At 36.1% G+C, this 23,303-nt stretch overlaps 3 protein-coding genes across 6 annotated transcripts; 1 reads left to right on the top strand and 2 right to left on the bottom strand.

Annotated features, from left to right (window-relative positions):
* Positions 1–42: 42 nt before the first annotated feature.
* On the bottom strand, positions 43–2,124 carry LOC116024025. 4 transcript variants are annotated; one of them, XM_031264925.1, is made up of 6 exons: positions 1,920–2,124; positions 1,531–1,825; positions 1,249–1,307; positions 983–1,136; positions 706–882; positions 43–576 (listed from the first exon to the last, which is right to left on the bottom strand). In XM_031264925.1, exons 4-6 carry the CDS (start codon positions 1,085–1,087, stop codon positions 223–225), a joined length of 636 nt encoding a protein of 211 aa, XP_031120785.1. In that variant the 5' UTR covers positions 1,088–1,136; positions 1,249–1,307; positions 1,531–1,825; positions 1,920–2,124; the 3' UTR covers positions 43–222. The 4 variants fall into 4 exon arrangements, with proteins under 4 accessions (XP_031120785.1, XP_031120784.1, XP_031120783.1 ...); XM_031264924.1 differs by having other exon boundaries at positions 983–1,307; XM_031264923.1 differs by having other exon boundaries at positions 1,249–1,825; positions 1,920–2,123.
* Positions 2,125–9,724: 7,600 nt separating this feature from the next.
* On the bottom strand, positions 9,725–10,786 carry LOC116024148 (uncharacterized mitochondrial protein AtMg00810-like). Its single transcript, XM_031265047.1, has one exon. It carries the CDS (start codon positions 10,784–10,786, stop codon positions 9,725–9,727), a length of 1,062 nt encoding a protein of 353 aa, XP_031120907.1.
* A 9,063-nt stretch (positions 10,787–19,849) lies between these two features.
* On the top strand, positions 19,850–21,129 carry LOC116024149 (F-box/FBD/LRR-repeat protein At1g13570-like). Its single transcript, XM_031265048.1, has 3 exons — positions 19,850–20,392; positions 20,495–20,653; positions 20,815–21,129. The coding sequence occupies exons 1-3, from the start codon at positions 19,850–19,852 to the stop codon at positions 21,127–21,129; spliced, it is 1,017 nt and encodes a 338-aa protein (XP_031120908.1).
* Positions 21,130–23,303: the final 2,174 nt, after the last annotated feature.

Consider the following 23,303-nt stretch of genomic DNA (forward strand, 5'->3'; position numbering starts at 1 on the left):
AAAAAAAAAAAAAAAAAAAAAAAAAAAAAAAAAAAGAGAAGAGGCAGCATAATTGAAGTAATTTATTAACAAAAGCAAATTTAGGAACCTTAACTGCCCACAATGCTTGCTGATTACAAATACCTCATGCTAAACAACTTAGAAAGCATTTCAACTTCCAACACAACCTTTGCTTACATTTATAAGCTGGCACCCAAATAAAACCCATGGAGATTCACCCTACTAAGTTTTTGAAAAGGTATAACCATGGGTATCCATCCAATCACCACGCATAGACGCATAGTAATTGCCCGTGCAAACAATTTGCACGTTTGGAGATGCACAAGGGAAGCATTCCAACTTCCTTTGAATTTTTCTCACCTGGGAGGCATTCGTACCCCAAGACTTCACAATAACAACTCTCTCTAGCGTAGGGGATTTTGAGAGCAGGATTTTCATAAAAAGCATTTCGAATGCGGATCCACTGAATGATTCAATCTTGATTGTGTTAAGCATCTTCAGGTCTTGAATAACAAAGCCACCGTTCGGATCCTCCAAAAGCCTTGAAGCAGCTTCTTCTTCATCCTTCCAACAGAACTATAACTCAAGAAGAAATGAAAAACAATACCAACTATGAAGAAATGAAAAACAATACCAACTATGAAGAAATGAAAAAGAAAACCAACAATGAGGACATTTGAAAAAGCAAAACAAGAAGAATCATAAATGATCGCTAAATATATACTCTAGCACATTCGCAATAATCTGCAGTTCACATAGGTTGGGGCATTTTTGAAGCAATTGCATAGCAACGATGAGGTGCTTCCGAAGACCACAATTTAGTTCATATAGCCTCATCACTTGCAAATTTATTGCAGTTGGAAACACAGATACATCCATACCCTTGAAAAATAGGAATAAAGAAACAAAATTATCCACCACAAGAACTTTAACAAGCCAGAAGGTAAAGAATTATATCTAGTAAAATGAGTTAGATTCTCACCCACAAAGAAGATCCAGACAAAGAAAGATTCTTAATGGCTTTCAAATGCGGTGCCAACCATCTCGAATCAACTACATCATACATAGAACCAATAACAGACAACATTTCAAGCTTTGGCTGGCCAATCTCAAACTTATTGATCCCTCGACAACCTCCGAAAGCCAGCTTCTCAAGTTTAGGAAAACTAATACTAGAGGCAATTCCACTAACACTACACTTAAATATAACATTGAAGAAAGCTAATGAAGTGACATTGGAAAATATACCACAAGCATTTACAGGCAAATCAATAGTGGAACCTCGGACTATCAGTTCCTTAATTGTCCTGCAAGAGAGTAAGCAAAATGGCAGCTGGGGCTGAGGATAATCATTACTATCTAAACATATGTTAAGTTCTTCCACACCATTTCTTGACAGAAAAAGACACCACCTATCAATATCAGACTGCTGGGGCTAAGGATCCTCATATGAAATCTGTAGAGTAAATTTCTTAACCGGCCAAGAACGCGCAAAGAGGATATTATTGATTATGTTCACGAGGGTTTTACCATAGTCATCTTGGCACTGTTGGACGGTTAGCAAGAATTCCCCATCGAACGCAAGCCGCCCATGCTGCAACCAAACATCATTCCAGCACTTTGAGAGCAGAGCAGTTCTGGCGGCGTCTCGAGTGGGCAAACACTCCAAAATTCTGTCCTTTACCTCTACCGGCAACGCACTTATTAAATCTCTACTTGCATTTGCATCCGCTACGGTGGTTTTGATTAGCCGACGTCGACGACCCATTAAATCGATGCGTCACTCGAAATCAAAATCAAAAGCTAAAATCCTTCTATTCTTCAACTGTAAATTTAGTATTTCGTAAATAAAATGAAATTAGAAAGCTAAGAGTTGGGGAGAAAACAGAGATTGGGGGAAAAGTGACAGAAACCCTCACCTCTGATGTTTGGGCCTTTGCGGGTTAGAAAAGCAGAAGGGAAACGGAATGCTATTCCTCTTGAAGATTAGCCGTGGATCAGAGTAGCAGACGCCAGACGGAGAAGACTAAGGCCGGCTGCCGGTGGAGCTGAGTGGGGACTGGAGAATTGCGGTGGAGAGACAGAGAGACGGCTGAGTCGCAGAGCTGAAGGGCGAAGGATTATATTGAACTAGGGTCTAGGATTTCATTTTAGTTTTAGGAATTTTTTTATTTAAATTTTTAATTAATTAGTAGTTTCGAAATTAATTAATCATTAACTAAAATTTTATAAAGAAACAAGGTTCAAATTAGTCATTGAATAAAACGTGAAAGTATAATTTGGCCACTGAACAAAAAAAAAATGATAATTAGGTCACCCAACACTCAAAATGTATGCAGTTTCACCTGACAGTAGTTAACACTCCATCTAGCAGGTTGCATGTTGGTGTGGACGATGATTTGACATTTCTTTTAAAAATTACCTTTTCATTTCTTATTTTTATTTTTGAAAATCATTTTCTAGCATAAATCTGCTACAATATATATTCAATTTTTTTTTATAAAAGATATATATATATTCAATTTATAATTTTATATAATAATTAAGATGTTAATAAATAGAATGAAACAGGATTCTCTTCGCAGTGCACTATTTTGGAGCTAAATTAAGCAAAAGGTGAACCAAATACTACTTTGGTGCTAAAACATCTCTTCACAGTGCACGTCTTATCATTATAATTTGTAAAAAGTCTGTTGCAGTACTTAGTTCTTTTGTATGAACATATACACCCTTCAAATATTTTTCAGCAAACCAAACGAGCTATAATAAATTGATGAAGCTACGAACTGATAAATTTCAGTATGATAAAACCCCGAAGCAACAACGAAACAAATAGGGATTTTAGGCGTGATTCGATAATTTCACAGTTGATTTGGAGATTTCTGATTGAAGCTTCTTTTTTTTTTTTTTGAAAGAATGATTGAAGTTTAGTTTGCCTAATTTGCCTAGTACATAGTGGAAGAAAGAGTAAAGAAAGAGAGGAAATGACTAGGTACGTGCAATATAGTTGCGAAAGTGTAAACCTCTAACCCAAAAAGGAAATGGAGTTTTACTGCGTATCTACTTATACCCAAAAACTCAGGCTAATTTACAACATCCAATAACTAACTAACATCCAAACATAATACATTATGTGAAAAATAACTATACAACCATTGATCCCTCAAATCTAGCAAACTCTAATGAGTCTAATCTAGGAATGTTTGATTCGCTCTCAAACTTGAATGCCTAACTTGAATGCCTATGCATATGTTCACTTAATAACCAACGCTTCCACACCACGACAATTCATCTTATTCCAAAGACATGTGATGATCACATAATTGTCATACTACATCTAAAACATCCCAATTGATTTCTTCCTCTACTCTACTAGCTTTCTACTTAATTATACAAGTAGAGTTTGACAAGAATGATAAATAACAATTTGGAAAATATAAAGAAGAGGTCCCTCCATGTTCTTGCTAAATCAAGATCACATGGCTAAAGCATCCAAATCAAGGTACAAATAATTTTCACCTAGATTGTGGAATTTTATGGGAATAATTGGTAAAACATTTTGATAAAAAAATTTCCAGATATGAAGTTCAGCAAGTTTAGAACATACACAAAAAAATTCATATCAATATTTAAGGCCTAGAAGTAATTTTCTGGAATTTTTTTTCTAAAATTGCCCCAGATAGAATTTTGCTGGATAGCACATTGCCAATGCTTTAACGGAATTTTCTGTGTTTACTGGAATATGTTTTCAACCCAAACTTTTTGTGGATATCAAGTTCTATAAGTGTAGGTTCTCCAAAAATAATATCAAGTGAAAAGGAGTTAGGAAGTTTTTTTTTTTTCTAAATTTATCTTTGTGAAATAAAGACTTGCATACAATATAATTTTGTAATAAAATGTACTCCTTTGTCTTATTTTTTATGTTCTACTTACTATTTATTGTTCAAACCAACTCTTTCTTGTTTCTTTATTTTTTTTTTAGTATTTTTGACTTATTTTTAAATTTGATTTTTTTTTTTTGTGTTTAATAGTACTTTTAGTGTAGTTTCTAAATATATATATAAATTTTGTATACTAATACTAAACTTAATATTATGAAAAATTAGATTAAAAATATTTCAGTCAAACCTCGTTAACTGAACTAGACACATAAAATGAGACATAGTGAGTAATAAATATTTTTGGCCTAAATAATTTGATAAAATAAATTTAATAGTAGCATAATAAAATTTGAGGTATGACTGTAGGACTTTCAATAATTATGACGAAAATCTATTCTTGTTTGAAGAAAATTTTAATAAAATTTTTAGGTGTTAAATGAAGAGTTCTTCCCTTTTATGGGATATGGATATCACGTGAGGAGAATTTTAGTTAAAATATTCTTTTCTTTTTCAATTTTTAAAACACAAATTAAGAATGATACTTCAAGTAGTATTAAATATGCTAAAGACCTTGTGGTCTAGTGGCACTCGGTGTCTCGGTTTACACTCCCACATGGATGATGGTAGTGGGTTCGAGCCCTCCCACATGGATGATGGGAGTGGGTTCGAGCTTTAGTGGAGGCAACTGTTACTACATTGTAACAGAGTCGATCTCATTTAATGCTTACTTTAAAAAGAAGTAGTATTAAATATTTAAATTTGAAACCAATAGGGTAGCTCAAGTGGCAAGTGAGCTCTCTTTGTGAGGAAGAATTTCGAGAGAACCCGGATTCGATTTGTGAGATTCTCCTTGGGCCAACTCCTGTGCCTCTTGGAGCGAACTCGGACCGTAAGACAGAGGGATACGGGTTGCGTACACCAAATCACAGGAATTAATAACGGTTTATAATGCATTTAGCAGCGATTTTGTAACCGCCACGAATATTTTATTTATTTTTACTTTAAATATTAGCGACATTTATAAAACCGTCACAAAATTATGCTTTATTTTTAAAATTATTTATTATCTAATTGTAGTGATATTTTTGAACTGCCATTAAAAATTTTTGTTGTACTTTACTTTTTATTTTTATAAAATTATGTTTTTTTCTTATAAATCTCTAAATTTAAATTTGCATCGCAACCACAAACAAAATCTTTATACACATCCCATCGAAAAGAAAATCAATTGTAACAAATATTTGACAAAAAATATCAAACAATATTATGTACAAGTACAACCGTTTACATATTAATTGAACTGCACACACAACTGAAAAGTATTTTTACATAAAAAAATATAAAGCAACATAGTAGTTTATTCAACATGATGGTTTAATGCAAAAGGAAATTTCCCATTTATATCATTACTAGATGATGAATATCATTTTTCACTCTCATGAGAATTGATAGTCATAACTTTTTCTTGTGGTATTTTGAGTCTTCAAAGGCTCAGACAACTCAGCAGCTTGGAGAGCATGGCACTGGTGGTATGTATTGGTTGAAATGCTACGGCCAGAGCTAATTTCTTCATTTTTGCTTTCCTCTGAACAACTCATATAACATTCTGTTTCACAACCTTCAGCATGTATAATCAGTAATCAACAAACAATATCATCAACTCAGTTTTTTCAAATGATTACAGAATATAAACTTTCTTAAGGCAAATGAAATGCCTCAACATATGAATCTGATCACTGAAATCATTAACATCATTTTCTAAGATTTTATTGATTACTTGATCATTCTGCATTCGTTTAACCCATTTTTCAAGCCTGAGTGTGCTTATTGTGTCACTAATATGCCTACATTGAGAAGACCATGTTAGTTGTAGCATAGGAAGGAAAAAGGTTGCATTGGACACATGGTCGGTCCTATCATTCTATAGGCCCGAGCCGGACAAAATAAAAACAAGGACCCTTAGGGGCGTTTGGTTCAAGTTATATAAGATAACTAAGGTTATATTTGTTTTGTAATATAAGATTCCCATGTTTGGTTCAGGTTATGTAAGATTCCCAGGGAATGTAAAATAACCTCCCGATGAAGTTTTTAGCCATTGGAAGGGAATGTGAGATACACCCCGATTTCTTAGGTAATCTCACATTCTCTTATCTTATTCCTAATATTGAGCTTTTGAAATTTTAATCAATTTATCTTATTTCCGTTGTCTTATTTACCTACTTCAATTTTAAACCAAACACAGGAATCTAACATTCCCAGTTATCTAACATTCCCAGCAATCTAGCATTCCCTAATGTATGAAGTTAAAAGATTGTATGGGTTAATTGAAGGGTCTCTCCCAACGTTGGACCTAGGTCGGCCCTGATTGGACAACACTTTGACATAACAAATCCCCCAAATGCTACACATAGAGAAGGCCTAGAAAAATACTTGTCATCCTAAGAGACAGTGCATATGACAGAGAATTTGGCATTCCCTTCAAGTGATTCTCTCAATAAATGAGTTAGGCATGAATTTTTGTAGGGCACATTTTCAAGGATCCTGGAACCACCATTTTCAGCAAGGATATTAACCACATGTCTGCACACAGTTAAAAGGGCAATTGTAAGTCCATGCATCACTTGCTTATCTACATTTTTTTTTAACCGCTGCAAATAATGTGCTAGTTTTGCATTGAAAATTTGGGATACATTCAAGTCAGATAATATAAGTAAGCAATAAATTATGATTATCTCATAAATCATGCAAATATTGGGCAAAGAGAAGGAGACAGAGAGGGGGGAATAATGAGAGAGAGGGATGAAGGAGAGACATGTTAAGAGACAAATTTTTAGTGATTTAGCAAGGAGAATGGAGAATTTTATAAGGGGAAGTTAGCCACTTATTTTTAGTGATTGTTTGCCGCTAAACATTTACTTAGCAGTGGTTATTCCTTCAAGCGGCATACTGAAGGTTCGATTTTTCGGGTTTGAGGTTTGTGTTGAAGTTATTGTGTATAGAAATGTACAGTACAGTTTGGAGGAGCTAGAAGATTACTCCATTAACTTTGGAAAAAAGTGTAACAACAAATTAAAGAATTGAAGATAGCTCTGCTTCAAGACTTTTGGAGGACTTAGAAGATTACTCCATTAAAACAGTATTAAAATGGGTGAGTTTTTGCACTACTATCATACTAGGTTCAGAGTTTTGTGCCGTTACAGCAACATTATATAAATAGGGGAATTGAAGCAATATGATGTATTCTAAACTTTTCATGTACATGTCTTTGCATTTTCTTCCATTGCATTCCACACAATTCATCTTGGTGGAATGATGACATTATATCATTATTGAAAAAAAAAATCCTTATATTTTTATAAAACACAACAAAATATCTTCATTCTTTTTGGCATATTTGTAGATATATAGCTAGCACCAAAAGATTAATTCAAAACCAAAAAAGGGTTGTGTGCTAGTAGGTTCAATTAGTAAGGATACTCGAGCTAACCATTACTTCATTAATTACACATTATTTAACTTAATTAGAGAGCATGAATCAAGGAGATGCATAAATTCAATTCGATAAAAATATGATAAGACACTTATATGTAAATGATTTGTGCTTTCTTTGATGCACGAGGAAAATGTACAAGCTTTTGCATGATTTCAAACTCCTGGTGGGAATGGGAGTCAAGCTTCACCCGACGCATAATGGCAATCTTTTCAAGTGTCGGAAAGTAAGCAAGCAGAATCTTGATAAATTGCAATTCAGACCTCGACCCATTGAATAATCTAAGCTTGAAAGTGTGAAACATTTTAAGCACTTTATCCACACTTTGAAGTTCATCCCAAAGTATAGAGTAAGAGATTCTTGCATCAAACTTCAAAAAAAAAAGTCAATTAATTCATCTTTTACACTAGTATAACCTTGTATTAAGTAATGCGAAACAATAACAGAAACAACTAGAATTTCATTAAACAATTTATCAATGAAAATGAAGATTACCCATAAACTCATTATGTCGATCTTGCGTAATTTTGGGCATATTCGTAATGAATAAATAAATGAAGAAAACTCATAATCATCGTGAAATTCAACATATGATAACTCCAGGCATTCCATATTTAGTTCACGTCGCCATCTAGTAAGTTCACTGACAAAATGCTTGGAAATAATAAAAGTTTTATAAAGGGATTAGTTCCTAAAATATATTTCAAATAAGTAATAATCCACAAAAAAAAAAAAGAAGAAGAAGAAGTTAATTTACCTTCAAATTAAAATCCAAACAAAGAGTATGAATAAATGACAAATCCAAGTTAACCGGGAGAACGCGTTCATAAACCTCAATATCATCTTCAATTTAATAATTCTTGAGTGTTAAACTGCCAAGCTTTGGAGCCTTAATGTTGAAATATGGCACATTTTCACAATAGCTAAATGAGAGAGTCTCAAGCATAGGAACATCTATAACACAATCCAAATTAACAGTACCAAAGACAACTTCGTCAAAACTAAGTGAAGTGACATTCAGAAATATGCAAGGGAAATTTATTGTTGGTGCAACTAATATTCTGCTGAGATCTAACCTCTTGAGAGTTAAGCAAGAAAATATGCAATTTGGGAGCTTGAAGTATTTCTTTTTTGCAATAGTAGTTGTTGGAAAAGTAATGTTCATTTCTTCAACACCTTTTCGAGTGATAAAAAGGAACCATTGATCGAAGTCAAACTTCCGAGAATGAGGGCCCATTACTGATTGATACGTCATCCTCAAACTTGAAATTGAAGACAAATTTTCGAATAGGTCCATGATGTTGCATGAGGACTTTGTTGATTATATACATACAAGTTGATGTGCTGTTATAACTGCCATAATATTTCCTCCCAACATAAGAACAGAATTGAAAATCAAAGTTAAGTTGTGTGAGATTGGACCAACAATCTCTCCAAATGGTAGACAAAACGGCAGTTCTAGCAGCTTCTTTAATTGACAATAGTCCCATAATAGTGTCAAGTATTTCTGTTGGAAGGTGACTGATTCTATCTTTCCCCCTCCTCGACATCATTTACATCACTTCAACATATGCAAATTAAAGAACAAACAAAATTAAAATTAAAACAAAATCCTAAAATGAGCTAGTGTACTTGGCGATAGCAATTAAATTGCAACACAAAAGGATTAGTACACCCGCCCGGCCAATTGCAGAGAAGAAAACACAAATAAATCATATATATGTCGAAATCACCTTATTCAATTTCAATCGCACTATGAACATATATTGAACATTAAACCCTAAAGATTCAAACATACACACAAGGGAACGCAGCAGATTGGGATTGAGAAGAGCCTGTGATCGGAACGGTGAAACAGAGAAAGGCGGCTAGCGGCAATTCGTTTGAGTTGGGAGAGGTTTCCTACACTTTTGTGCTCAAACCTAAAAAATATATGTTAACATATTATTGGTGAATAAAAGGAAAAATTGTAATTTATTTTCATAAAGTATAGGTGAATTATAAATGTCACCTCAATCTTAAATGATACAAATGTTGTTTTTGAATTGTTAAACTATGACCATATATATTCACTAGATGTTGTAATTTATGCCGATGAACGTAGATTGATTCACTGTTACCGTAATACAATCTGATAGAGTCCTATAGTAGAGACTGCACATAACTCTCCTATACTCTAGGAATACATTATTGACTAATTATCATCCACTACTAATATAACTATATATTATATAAGTACAAAATGTCACATGACTAACATGCCCCCTCCAGGTTGGGGGGACACAACATTGAGCTTGGTACGTAGAGTCTGAAAGCGTTGAGTAGGCAACGGTTTGGTGAAGATATCAGCCAGCTACTCCTGTGTAGACACAAAGTTGACAACCAACTCCCCTGCAGCTACTTTGTCGCGAACAAAATGATAATCAACTTCAACATGTTTGGTGCGTGCATGAAATACCGGATTAGCCGCCATATAAGTGGCCCCAAGATTATCACACCATAAGGTTGCAGGACTGCCAGAGTGAAGATGTAATTCTTTAAGCAAAGACACTAGCCAGGTGACTTCAGCTGCAACATCTGCAAGTCCTTTATACTCCGCCTCAGTAGATGAGCGTGCAACCGTGCGTTGCTTCCGAGAGACCCAAGAGATAAGATTAGTACCAAAGAACACAGCATAGCCACTTGTTGATTTTCTGTCTATCGGACATCCAGCCCAGTTAGAGTCAGAATAGGCATGCAAAGTGGAGTGTGAGGAAGGAGTAACCCGCAAACCCATATCCAATGTGCCTTTAACATACCGCAAAACCCGTTTGAGGAGGCACCAGTGTTCAGCAGTAGGTGAATGCATAAACTGACATAGACGATTGACAGAAAAGGATAAGTCCGGCCTGGTGATAGTGAGATACTGTAGAGCACCCGTAATGCGGCGATACTGAGTCGAATTATCATGGAGGTCGAGGCTAGGAGAAAAGGACTGAGTCACAGCTGCTGGCGTGGCTAAAGGCTTGCAGTCTGCCATGCCCGCCCTGACTAAAATATCCTGCATGTAGCGCTTTTGAGATAACAAGAACCCGCCATTATACTGTAGCGTTTCAACACCAAGAAAGAACCCAGGTGTACCAAGGTCTCGGATTTTGAACGCAGTGGATAACCTGTGCAGTAAAGAATCAACCAGAGCAGTGTCATTACCCATCATGATTATATCATCAACATACACAAGTAGATAAACTCGCGAGTCACCACTCGTATAGTAAAACAAGGAGACATCGGTCTTGGAGGGTGAGAAACCCGTGGAGGTTAAAAAATCATGAAGGCGTTTAAACCATGCACGAGGTGCTTGTTTCAAACCATAAAGTGACCGCTGTAAATGACAGACGTGCCCAGGATGTAGCGGATCCTCGTACCCCGGTGGCATTCAAAAAGGCATTGTGGACATCTAGCTGACGAAGAGTCCACGAGTGAGTGACAGCTAGAGAAAACAGGAGCCTAACTGTCGTGGGTTTGACAACTGGGCTGAAGGTGTCAAAGAAGTCCTCCCCAGCCACCTGGTTAAACCCCTTTGGCAACCAGTCGTGCCTTATGTCGCTCAATAGTTCCATCCGCTTTACGCTTAGTGCGGTATACCCATTTACAACCGATGATGTTCATAAGCGGTGTAGCAGGCACAAGTTTCCAGGTGTTATGTAATAACGCATTAAACTCCTGATCCATAGCATCTCTCCAATGCGGGTGACCCACAGCTTGGGAGTAACAAGTTGGATCAGTAGAGGTGTGCAGAGCGTAAAATTGTTCCCCCGTACCACGAGTTTTTCTGCGTGTGCACATGGCATGGCCAGTGGCATTGGTTTGAGTCACGGTAGCATCAGCGGTCGTAGTAGAGATTTCCAACGGCAAATCAAACTGTGGTTGAGATAAAGATGTTGGAACATACTCAGACGTGGGTGTGTCTGATGGCGGGACTACAGTCGGAGGTGAATCAAACACACGAGTAACGATCGGTCCAGACCCCCATGGAGCAGGAGTGATCTCTGGATCAATATTATCTTGTAAGGAACCCTGGACTGCAAAAGGATAAACATTTTCGTCAAAACGCACATGGCGACAGATATAGACTTTACTAGTGTGAAGATCCATGCAACGGTATCCCCTATATGAAACCGGGTAACCTAGGAAGACACATGGGGCAGAGCGGTACTCGATTTTGTGGCGATTGTATGGTCGGAGGTAAGGGAAACAACGACAACCAAAGACACGAAAAAAATGATAAGGAGGTTGAACATTATATAATTGATAGTAAGGGCTTTTGAATTGTATAGCAGAGGAAGGTAGACAATTAATAAGAAACGTGGCAGACTCAAACGCGAAATCCCAATATTTGATAGGTGTTGAGCTTTGAGCGAGTAACGCTAAACCAGTTTCCACTATGTGACGATTGCGTCGTTCTACCCTCCCATTTTGTTCGTGCGTGTGCGCACATGATTGTCTATGTGTGATCCCTAAGGATTCAAATATAGTATGGAGACGATGATATTCTCCACCTAGGTCTGACTGGATGGCTTTGATAGAACGCGAAAACCGACGTTCTACCATCGCCCGAAACAAGGTAAAAACTTTATATATATCAGATTTTACACGCAACGGATAAAACCAAGTGAATCGGGAAAAGTCATCTACAAAAAGGACAAAATAGCGACTTCCCAAAGTTGAAATAACGGGGGACGGACCCCAGACATCAGTAAAAATTAAGTCTAATACAGCTTTACTATTATTTTCAACCCTATCTAAAGGAAATCGAGACGATTTCCCAAGTTGACAAGCCGAACAGACTGATAACGAACTAGCTTTATTAGTGACCGGACAATGTTTCAGAACACGTTGCAGAATTTGGCTGTGTGGATGACCCAAACGCTGATGCCAAATGGCGGATGAGGCTCGGGCGGTAACGAACGCACTGTGAACACGTGGAATTAAGAGTTTGTAGAGACCGCCCGAAGTGAAACCCTTAAGAAGCACCGCCTGAGTTGTGCAGTTCTTCACAAGAAAAAAAACTTTTATGAAACTCAAAATACACATTATTTTCGTTAGTGAACCGATAAACTGACAGTAATGGGAGAGACAATCTAGGCACATGTAAAATATTAGACATTTGTAATGAGTGTGAATCAGAATGGATAACCGTGCGACCCACACTAGATATGTCCAAACCTGTACCGTTGCCTACTTTCAGCACATCACCACCAACATATGGCTCGGTATGCTCTATCAGCTGCGAATCCGGCGTAGCATGGGAAGAGGCTCCGGTATCCGGATACCATACATCTGTCGGCGTCGATGCAACAGCATCACTGGAGTAGGTGGCATGCGCCTGGACTGGAGGTCGATCGTCATAGCGCTTGAAGCACGTCACGGCAGTGTGTCCATGGGACCTGCATATTTGACATCTTGGTGCGCCGCCTCTGCCACCACGACCAGGAGTGCCACTACCGCGCCCTCGCCAGTTGCGTCCGCCACGGCCAGAGGACGAATGCCGCCCACCAGTGCCGAAGTTATTCCGACCGCGACCTGCGTAAAAGGCCGACGGGGAGTTCTGCGATGGAGCCGACTCAGATGGGGTGAAATCATCCGCATGTAGGAACTCCTGAGCTTGAAGATGATCGGCCAACTGTGGTATGGTGATCGGTGTTGCAACAGCAGTAAGCGTACCCACCATGGCCCGAAATTCTGGGCGTAACCCTCGTAGCACATACAAAATCTGCTCGTCGGCGGTGAGTGGCCGGTCGGCAAGCGACAAAGCCTCGACTAACATTTGGGCTTGACCAAGATATTTCGCCGGTGTAGAGTGACCTTGGCGGAGCGTCTGGAACTGCCCTAGGAGGCTGAGACAGCGGGTCCTCGACGTCGACGCTAGAGCACCGGTGATGGAGTCCCAAACGTCGCGGGAAGTCTCCTTTCCCACAGCGAGATACATCACCTCACTGGTGAGTGAGGAGACGATCAAGGAAAGGATTGCCTGATCCTGTTGTGCCCACGGCATATAGGCCGGGTTCGGGATCGCAGGCGAGGGAGAAGCAGCGGTCGATGGCACGCCGGAGGGGATGGTCACCGATGGGCACGGCTGTGATCCATCTATGTAGCCAACCAAACCTTGGCTGCGCAAAAAAGGGAGACTCTGGGTTCTCCAGTATATATAATTACGGGAGGTAAGTTTTATGGTGACGGAATGGGTGGCCGCCGACAAGGATGGGGCTGGCGGCATGACCGTGGCAACGGCAGGGGTGATCGCACCGTCAGTCGCTGGTGAAGTCATCGGGCAGTAGGAAGGTAAGAGAGAGAAAGTGAGATCCTAACCTGAATCTGATACCAGATGAACATAGATTGATTCACTGTTACCGTAATACAATCTGATAGAGTCCTATAGTAGAGACTGCACATAACTCTCCTATACTCTTGGAATACATTATTGACTAATTATCATCCACTACTAATATAACTATATATTATATAAGTACAAAATGTCACATGACTAACAATGCCCCTCAAGAGTGGCAACATATGACCACATTTGACAATTCGTAAGGGGTAACATTTATATCACTTAGAATTGAGGGTGACATTTATAAATTCAAACATTTACACTTGTGACAATTATATCCAAATTCAATTTGTCATAGACAATTGGTTTGGTAGATGAGAAGCCAACTTAAGACTTTCTTTATTCAGTGGGTGAGGGTTCAATTCTTGCATTCTTGTCACAAGTAATATTTTATAAGATATAACCAACATGGTTGGTGTTGTGGTTTAACACCTTGCCCCTTATGCATGAGGTTGGTGGTTTAATCTCCACCCATGTGAATGGAGCAAACCATTCGGCTCTAAAACTTTTTAGGTTTTAGATTGACGCACTTAAATTTTCAACACCTTAAGCCACACACCAAATTGTCACCGCACTTTTTTTTAATCCTAGAAGGCCTACCGCACGCGAACACAATTATATATATATATATATATATATATATATATATATATATATATATATATATATATATATATTTTGGTTCAAATGCGGCTGTGCTCCCCCGTGCAGCCGTGCGGTCACACACCACTCAATGTTACGAAATACACCACTTAATGTTAAGAAACACACCACAATGAAACACAATGAAACACACCACAATGTTAAGAAACACACCACAATGTATATTTGTGTGGTGTGTTTCTTAACATTGAGTGGTGTATTTCGTAACATTGAGTGGTGTGAACCGCACGGCCGCACGGGAGAACATGGCCGCACCGGATCATGACTCTATATATATATGTTGATATTCCTATGAGAACCACCCTCCCAGAGTCCAATAGAACCAATCTAGTGAATTAAAAAACATATCTATAAATTAGATCAATTGGGTTGTTCAAAATTTGCGTGTGCATTCGAGCCATATACGAGCCATATGCGGTATGCAATTGGAGGATTCAACTTTTGCATGTGCATATTAACTTATTAAGCATGTGTATTAAGTAATAATTTAGAAGTTAGAGAATTGAATTTTAAATTATATAAATGCTTTGATATTTTTTATATATAATTATTCATTAAATAATAAGTGGGTTGGCGGATTACCCATTTAGTCCTCCAACCCGCTATGTGGCTAGTTGGGTACATATTATGTAACTTGACAGAAAACGAGTTGGCCCAACATATAGCCTGTGTTCTATCTTGCCGGTGACAGGTCAACCTGGCCATATAGATCGGGCTGACCCATTTGGCACCCCTAGTGCTCGCCCATAGAGGGTAAAAAGGATACTTCTTCTCCCTCCCCTAATCTCTTTAATTTCTTTCTAAATATCTTTTGATTTCGACTAACCCCAACAAAGTAGCAGATTCTTGCCAACACCTTGAGCCTATCATACATACCTCAGGGCCGTTCGAATAAAAATTGGGGCCCTGTGCCATATCTTAATTTGGGCACTTTTTTGAGTAATTTTTATATATAAGTAATAGTTGTTCAAAAAGTTGTATCAAAATATAAATATTGTATAAAAAATACATATAGAATTTTATTTAAAAAGTGACATGCATCGTGCACATTTAGACATAAAATCATCAATCAAACTTTTGATATCAACTTCTTCTAAAAGCTCATTTTCAATGGAGATTATATTAAAGCTAATCCATTGAGTCTCTGTTGCAACATACTTAATCGTAAGTAAGATTTAACAATTTCAACTTTGAAAAACTCCTTTCTGCAGAGGCAATAGTAATTGGGATAGTCAATAATATTCAATATGCAATAGTAGCATTTGGAAAACAACTTATCTGTTTCAAGAAGAATTGAAGAATTAGTTGAGTTGCGGTTTGCGATCTACGAAATTACTGAATTGTGAATTGGGAATTGTTGAATTGTCGAATTTCGTTATGGTATTGCCGTATTTTATAGGGTCGGGAATTGAGAGTTCGCTAATTGTCTAATTGAGATGTAGAATTATGATTTATGAAATATAATTGCGGAACGGAATTGGCAATCTTTTAGGATTAGGAAATATATATATATTAGAATTGGCAATATATATATATATATATATATATATATATATATATATATATATAATTTTTAAAGCAATTATCAATTGGGCTCAATTTCATCTTGTCACAAATTGGTCCAATCTTCATACATTTAGCCTAAATTTTTGTAAACTATATATACATATAATTATTTTTTTTTTAAATATGGGGCCCCAAAAATTGGGGGCCCTGTGCGACTGCACATGCTAGACATGCTCAGATACGACCCTGCATACCTTGGGTAGTGGCTATTGGTTTCCTACCCTCATTCTTGTAATCTTGTTTCCAATTAAATGGCTAACTTAAGTTACATTCATACCTTGGGTAGGTGCTATTGGTTTCCTACCCTCATTCTTGTAATCTTGTTTCCAATTAAATGGCTAACTTAAGGTACATTAGTTCAACAATAGTAGGAGGAAATGCATTTAATTCTTAGGAAGCGTGTTTTTTTAAAAAAAATTTTTTTACGACTCATATCTCACCTCATGTTTCACTTGTGTGACTATTCGCACTTGAACCATATCCTATATATATATATAATTATATTATATTACGAAGTATATTATATTATATTCTTAAAAAAAGATTCCATTTTCTCAGTTATTCAAAGTCGAAACTGGAGTAGCCCGACCGGGAGTGCAAACTCAAAGACGCAACTTTCTGATTGTCTCGCCCACACTGCCCAGCCATAGCGAAGGTTTGGGTTCTCATCAAGAGTAGTTGTTCACACCGCACATCAGGCTTAAAATTGAGGTATTAAATTTGAGTATACGCAAATTAGTAAAATTAGGAATCTAGGGTTCTATGTAAATTGTGGTAATCTGCAATCACAAATTCACAAGTTGTTTAATGCTTGTATAGTTGTATTGTCAAATTTGTTGGCGACCGGGCAACGGATTCAACCTTTGAGCTCCCTGAGCAATGGCAGCGGATATAAAAAGATGCTACATCTCCAAGTAAACATCATATTATCAAATAATGTACATTCAATACACAAATAATATATCTTTGTCCAAACAATAGGACCTGCCTTGTTTGCTGCGTTCCCTCTGTGTGTATATACATTCTTCCGCCTTTCCTTTCAATCCCAGACACTAACTTCATACTGTAATAGAATCTTTAGGGATTAATGTTCAATAGATGTTTATAGTGCGATTGAAATTGAATTAAGTGATTTCGATATATGATTTATTTGTGTTTTCTACTCTGCAATTGGGTGCACTAATCCTTTTGTATTCCAATTTAATTACTATCACCAAGTACCCATTTTAGGATTTTGTTTTAATTTTAATTTGTTTCTTCTTTAAATTGCATATGCTGAAGTTATGTAAATGATGTCGGGGACAGATAGAATCAGTCAACTTCTTACAGAAATACTTTGACAATATTTTGGAATTTTTGTCGATTGTAGAAGTTGCTAGAACTGCTGTTTTGTCTACCATTTGGAGAGATTGTTGGTTCAATCTCGCACAACTTAACTTCGATGATCAGTTCTTTGCTTACGTTAGGAAAAAATATTCTGGCAGTTATAATAGGACATCAACCTGTATGTATGTAATCAACAAAGTTCTCATGCAGCACCATGGACCTATTCGAAAATTTGTCTTGGATTTTAAGGGTGACGTATCAATCATCAGTGATGGGCCTTATTCTCAAAAGTTTGACTTCGATAAATGGTTCCTTTTTATCACTCAAAAAGGTGTTGAAGAAATGAGCATTGCTTTTCCAACTCCAGAAACTTATGATGTACATTTGGTTAGGCATTTTTGGACATTACAAAAATATGAAGGAGGAGACGGGAGCGATACGCGATGAGTTGCGGAACAATTGAATAATGGGTATTTTATATTTAGAGTTTCATATGGGTGAGTTGTAGCATTTATAGGATGGGTTGTCGGGTTTTGGTTAGTTGGGTTGGATCGGTTTTAGGTCATAGTTTATATTGGGCTGAATTTTAATATTGTAATAGTACATATTATTGCAATTGGCTGGATTTAAATATTGGGTCTGGCTATTTCTTTATTAAAATTTATAACTTGAGCCTTAACATATAAATATTTTGTAAAAGTTTGTTATTTTAAATAGAATAAAGATTATTATTTTAAAAAATTAAAAAAAAATAATTTGGGGTTACCAGTTAGAAGCCTACCAATTGTAAAAATTGCATGAAATTGGTTAGTGATCTAATTGTAAATTTGTTAAGTTCAATGACCCAGTTGCATTATCTTGTACAGTTGCCTATTTGACCCTTATTCCCTTAATATATGATTTATTTGTGTTTTCTACTCTGCGATTGGGTGCACTAATCCTTTTGTATTCCAATTTAATTACTATCACCAAGTACACATTTTAGGATTTTGGTTTAATTTTAATTTGTTTCTTCTTTAAATTGCATACGTTGAAGTTATGTAAATAATGTTGGCGAGAGATAGAACCAGTCAACTTCCTACAGAAATACTTGACAATATTTTGAGATTTTTGCGGATCATAGAAGCTGTCAGAACTGTTGTTTTGTGTATGTGGGGGAGGATTATTCATTATTGGGATTTCCTCTTCTTTCTTTTTTGCTGGTTTAATTATGTGGGGGAGGATTATTCATATTATATGTCTTTACAAATAAATAAATAAATAATCTGAGTGAAAATATTGTGAAATTAGAGGAATATTTTGTATCTGAAGCCTGTTAACAGATTTCAAGATTATATTATGCAATCCCATGAGGGATTACAGCATGGGGTTTGGGGTGTTTGACTTTTAATTTACAGAAGTTCTTTTGGTAATTATGAATATCTGATAACATGTGAATCTCTGCATAATTTTGTAAGAAATTAATGAATATTATGATCATCTTGGAATTAGAGAGCTGCAGCCTGACTTGTCTTTGCAATTACTCAACCACTAAATTCCCAAAATTATGGCTTTTTCTTGTGATAAAAAGTGGAATTCTAGATTTCTAGTATAAATATTGTCAAAAGTATTGAATGTGAGATAAACATAAATGCTACATTTCCAAGTAAGCGTCATATTATTAGGAAAAAAATTTGACGAAAATGATCATGAGAAATGTAATATTTAATTATAAACATTTATGTTAACTTACATAGTATAGGGTCTCTTTTTGTTCACTTGCCCCGGACCTATAAAACAATAGGACCCGTCTTGTTTGCTGGTGTATGCATACATTCTTCCGCCTTTCCTTTCAATCACAGACACTAACTTCATACTGTGATATACTGAATTCTTTGAATATTTAGGGATTAATGTTCAATAGATGTTCATATATTATATATAGTGCTATTGAAATTGAATAAAGTGATTTCAATATTGCCGCCTCTCCGTTTCACTGTTCCGATCACAAGTTCTTCTCAAACCGAATCTGCTGTGTTCCCGTGTGTACGTATACATTCTTCCTCCTTTCCTTTCAATCCCAGTCCCTACACACTAACTTCATACTGTGATAGAATCTTTAGGGATTATTGTTCAATAGATGTTCATAGTGCGATTGAAATTGAATAAAGTGATTTTGATATATGATTTATTTGTGTTTTATACTCTGGAATTTGTTGCACTAATCCTTTTGTATTCCAATTTAATTACTTTCTCCAAGTACACATTTTAGGATTTTGTTTTAATTTTAATTTGTTTCTTCTGTAAATTGCATATTTTGAAGTTATGTAAATGATGTCGGGGAGAGATAGAATCAGTCAACTTCCTACAGAAATACTTGACAATATTTTGGGATTTTTGCCGATCGTAGAAGCTGCTAGAACTGCCGTTTTGTCTACCATTTGGAGAGATTGTTGGTCCAATCTCACACAACTTAACTTTGATGATCAGTTCTTTGCTTACATTTGGAAAAAATATTCTGGCAGTTATAATAGCACATCAACTTGTATGTATGTAATCAACAAAGTTCTCATGCGGCACCATGGACCTATTCGGAAATTTGTCTTGTATTTTATGGGTGACGTATCAATCATCGGTGATGGGCCTAATTCTCGGAAGTTTGACTTCGATCAATGGTTTCTTTTTATCACTCAAAATGGTGTTGAAGAAATGAGCATTGCTTTTCGAACAGCTTATGAAATAAATAAATACTTCAGGCTCCCAAATTGCATATTTTCTTGCTTAACTCTCAAGAGGTTGGATCTTTGCAAAGTATTAGTTGAACCAATAATAAATGCCCCTTGCATATTTCCGAATGTCACTTCACTTAGTTTTGATGGTGTTGTCTTTGGTACTATTAATCTAGATTGTGTTATAGATGTTCCTAAGCTTCAGACTCTCTCATTCCGCCTATGTAGAAATGCGTCATATTTTAACATTAAGGCTCCAAGGCTTGGCAGTTTAACACTCAAGAATTATGTAATTTATGAAGATATTGAGGTTTATAGTTGTTTTACCCCAGATAACATGGACTTGTCATTCATCCATACTCTTTGTTTGGATTTTATTTTCAAGGTATATTATCCGCAGCACTTCATCCTTATTTTTTCCAGACTATTATTTATTTGAAATATATTTTATGAACTAATCCATTTTTATATCTTTTTTGTTTCCAAGCATTTTGTCAGCGAATTTACTAGATGGGGACCTGAACTAAATGTGGAATGCCTGGAGTTAGCATATGTCGTGTTTCATGATGATGACGATTTCTCTTCATTTATTCATTCATTAAGAATATGCCCAAAATTACGCAAGCTCGATATAATGACTGTATGGGTAATATCTTCATTTTCATTGATAAATTATTTAATGAAATTCTAGTTGTTCTATTATTGTTTTGCATTACTTTTTTTTTTTTGAGTACTTGTTTTGCATTACTTAATACAAGGTTGTAGTGTAAAAGATAAATTGATTGAGTCTTTTTTTTTTTTTTAAAGATTGATGCAGAAATCTCTGAACATACACTTTTGGAGGGATTTAAAAGTGCGGCCAAAATGCTTAAAATGCTTCACACTTTGAAGCTTGGATCATCCAAAATGCTTAAAATGCTTCACACTTTGAAGCTTGGATCATTCATTGGGTCGAGGTCTGAACTGCGATTCATCATGATGCTACTTGCTTGCTTTCCCGCACTTGAGAAGGTTGTCATTATTCGCTCGGAGATGTTTGACCCCAATAATGAGTTTAAAATTATGCAAAAGCTTTTAAATTTTCCTCGTGCATCAAGGAAAGCAAAAATCATTTACATATAAGCATCTTATTATATTTTTGCTGAATTGAATTTTTGCATCTCCTTGATTCACTCTTTAAGTTCNATATTTTTGCTGAATTGAATTTTTGCATCTCCTTGATTCACTCTTTAAGTTCAATATTATGTAATGTACTAATGGTTAGCTCAAGTATTCTTACTAGTTGAATCTTCTAGTACACAACCCATTTTGGTTTTGAATTAATCTTATGGCACTAGCTAGTTATCTACAAATACGCCAAAGGGAACAAAGCTATTTTGTTGTGCTTTATAAAAATACAAGAATTTTATTTTCAATAATGATATAATGGCACCATTCCTCCAAGATGAATTGTGTAGAATGCAATAGAAGAAAATGCAAAGACATGTACATGAAAAGTTTTGAGAGGAATTGCTTCAAATCCCCTCTTTATACGTGTCATAAAGGCTATTTAATACAACTCTGAACTTTAAGTCTAATATGATAAGAAACATAGCATTATAGACTCTAATAAGCAAATATACTCAAATTATTTGTATAACATAGACACATAGTAACGACATGCCATTCATTTGCACTTCCCAATTGGGTCTAGTTGTGATTTGTGAATTTGCTAAGTGCTTGTAAGGCTAGGTATGTTGGATCAATAGTGGAATACTCTTTTGTTTCACTTTTATTGAGCAAAATAGGGTTGTGAATTTCCTTGCAAGCACCTCTATTTTCACCATACGTACTAAATTAAATGGTCTTAGAGTGATTACATATCTATTGTGTTGAGCATTTTCAGATCTTTATTAATTATGTAACCATTTGGATTTCACAAAAGTCTTTCAACAACTTCAGTGTCATGAGGAGGACATATTAATGATGTTTTGGAGCTTTGAGTCCCTCCACAGTCATCCAAAATAAGCTTCTCAAGATATTGTGAAGAGACTGAGCTCATTTTGGATGATTGTAAAGGGACTCAGAGCTCCAAAACATCATTAATATGTCATTATTATGACATTGAAGTTGGTGAAAGACTTATGTGAAATCCAGATGGTTATATCATTAATCAAGATCTAAAAATGCTTAACATAATAGATTGATTCATTTAGTGGATCTACAAGCGAAACATTTTTTTTATGAGAATGCTGCTCTTGAAATCCCCTACCCTAGAGAGACTTGTTATTATTTAAATATATGAGAATATGAAACCTTGCACGGTGGGTAGAATTTATTGGCAATTGTTGTGCTTCCCTTATGCATCTTCGAAAGCTCATGCACTCTTTGTGAGCCGGAACTCTAAGTGTAGAGTGTGGGTGGATACCCAAACTATTAGGATATATAAATTATGTCAACATTTATATGTGGTTGCTTTTCCTATGTGCAAGTCTTTCACTACTTTGATTTATGCATGTATCAATTTCAACACATTCCATAACACAACTCTCTCTAGTGCAGAAAATTCCAAGAGCAGCATTTTCACAAAAATAAATAAATAAATAAATAAATAATCGGGTGTAGATCCACTAAACCCTTGAATCATGATGGCCTACTGTGTTAAAAATCTTCAAATCTTGATTAATAATGCAACCATTTGACAATCCTCCAAAAGTCTTGTAGCCGTTGTTATATCACATAAACATAGCTATCACACAATAAGAAATGAATAACACATACAACCATGAGGAAATTAATAAGAAAAAGAAACTATCATGATTGACAAATATATAGTCCATAGGTTTCGTGTCTTACACCATCTAATGCCGAAATCTTCGGCTAGTATAAGTTGGGGGAATGCTGAAACATCTGAAAAACAAAGGCAAGCTTTTCCCCACATGAAACACTTAACTCATACAGCTCAATCACTCGCAAATTTATTGCAGTTGGGAATTCCATCTAGGATCCACTGTCTCTATTTCTGCATTTTACAGATCATATGAGCCTTGAAAAGACCTCTGTCAATTCTAATAGTCAATCCATTTGCACAAACAAAGGAAGAGAATAGAAAGTAGAGATTCTCAACGGCAACAAATTGGCACTCAAGCAAATTAAAGAGTCTTAATTGTTTTCAAATAAAGGGTAAACCATTTGGATTCATCAAGCTCCCAAGACAGAGAACCAATAACCCTCAAGCTTTCAAGTTTTGGATTGCTAATCTTAAAATTAGTGATCCCTTTACAACAATGAAAGACAGATTAGGAATTCTGTACACA

This window comes from Ipomoea triloba, chromosome 7, assembly GCF_003576645.1.
Source record: "Ipomoea triloba cultivar NCNSP0323 chromosome 7, ASM357664v1".
In the NCBI taxonomy this organism is placed as follows: domain Eukaryota; kingdom Viridiplantae; phylum Streptophyta; class Magnoliopsida; order Solanales; family Convolvulaceae; genus Ipomoea; species Ipomoea triloba.

Excerpts from the sequence above, each read along its gene's own strand:
- LOC116024025 (XM_031264925.1), bottom strand. The coding sequence starts at position 1,087 with ATGTTGTCTGTTATTGGTTCTATGTATGATGTAGTTGATTCGAGATGG. Across the intron at positions 883-982 it reads TGTCTGGATCTTCTTTGTGG|GGTATGGATGTATCTGTGTT; the intron begins GTGAGAATCTAA and ends CTATTTTTCAAG. Across the intron at positions 577-705 it reads AGTATATATTTAGCGATCAT|TTCTGTTGGAAGGATGAAGA; the intron begins TTATGATTCTTC and ends CTTGAGTTATAG.
- LOC116024148 (XM_031265047.1), bottom strand. The coding sequence starts at position 10,786 with ATGCCACCGGGGTACGAGGATCCGCTACATCCTGGGCACGTCTGTCAT.
- LOC116024149 (XM_031265048.1), top strand. The coding sequence starts at position 19,850 with ATGCGGCACCATGGACCTATTCGGAAATTTGTCTTGTATTTTATGGGT. Across the intron at positions 20,393-20,494 it reads GTTTGGATTTTATTTTCAAG|CATTTTGTCAGCGAATTTAC; the intron begins GTATATTATCCG and ends TTTGTTTCCAAG. Across the intron at positions 20,654-20,814 it reads TCGATATAATGACTGTATGG|ATTGATGCAGAAATCTCTGA; the intron begins GTAATATCTTCA and ends TTTTTTTTAAAG.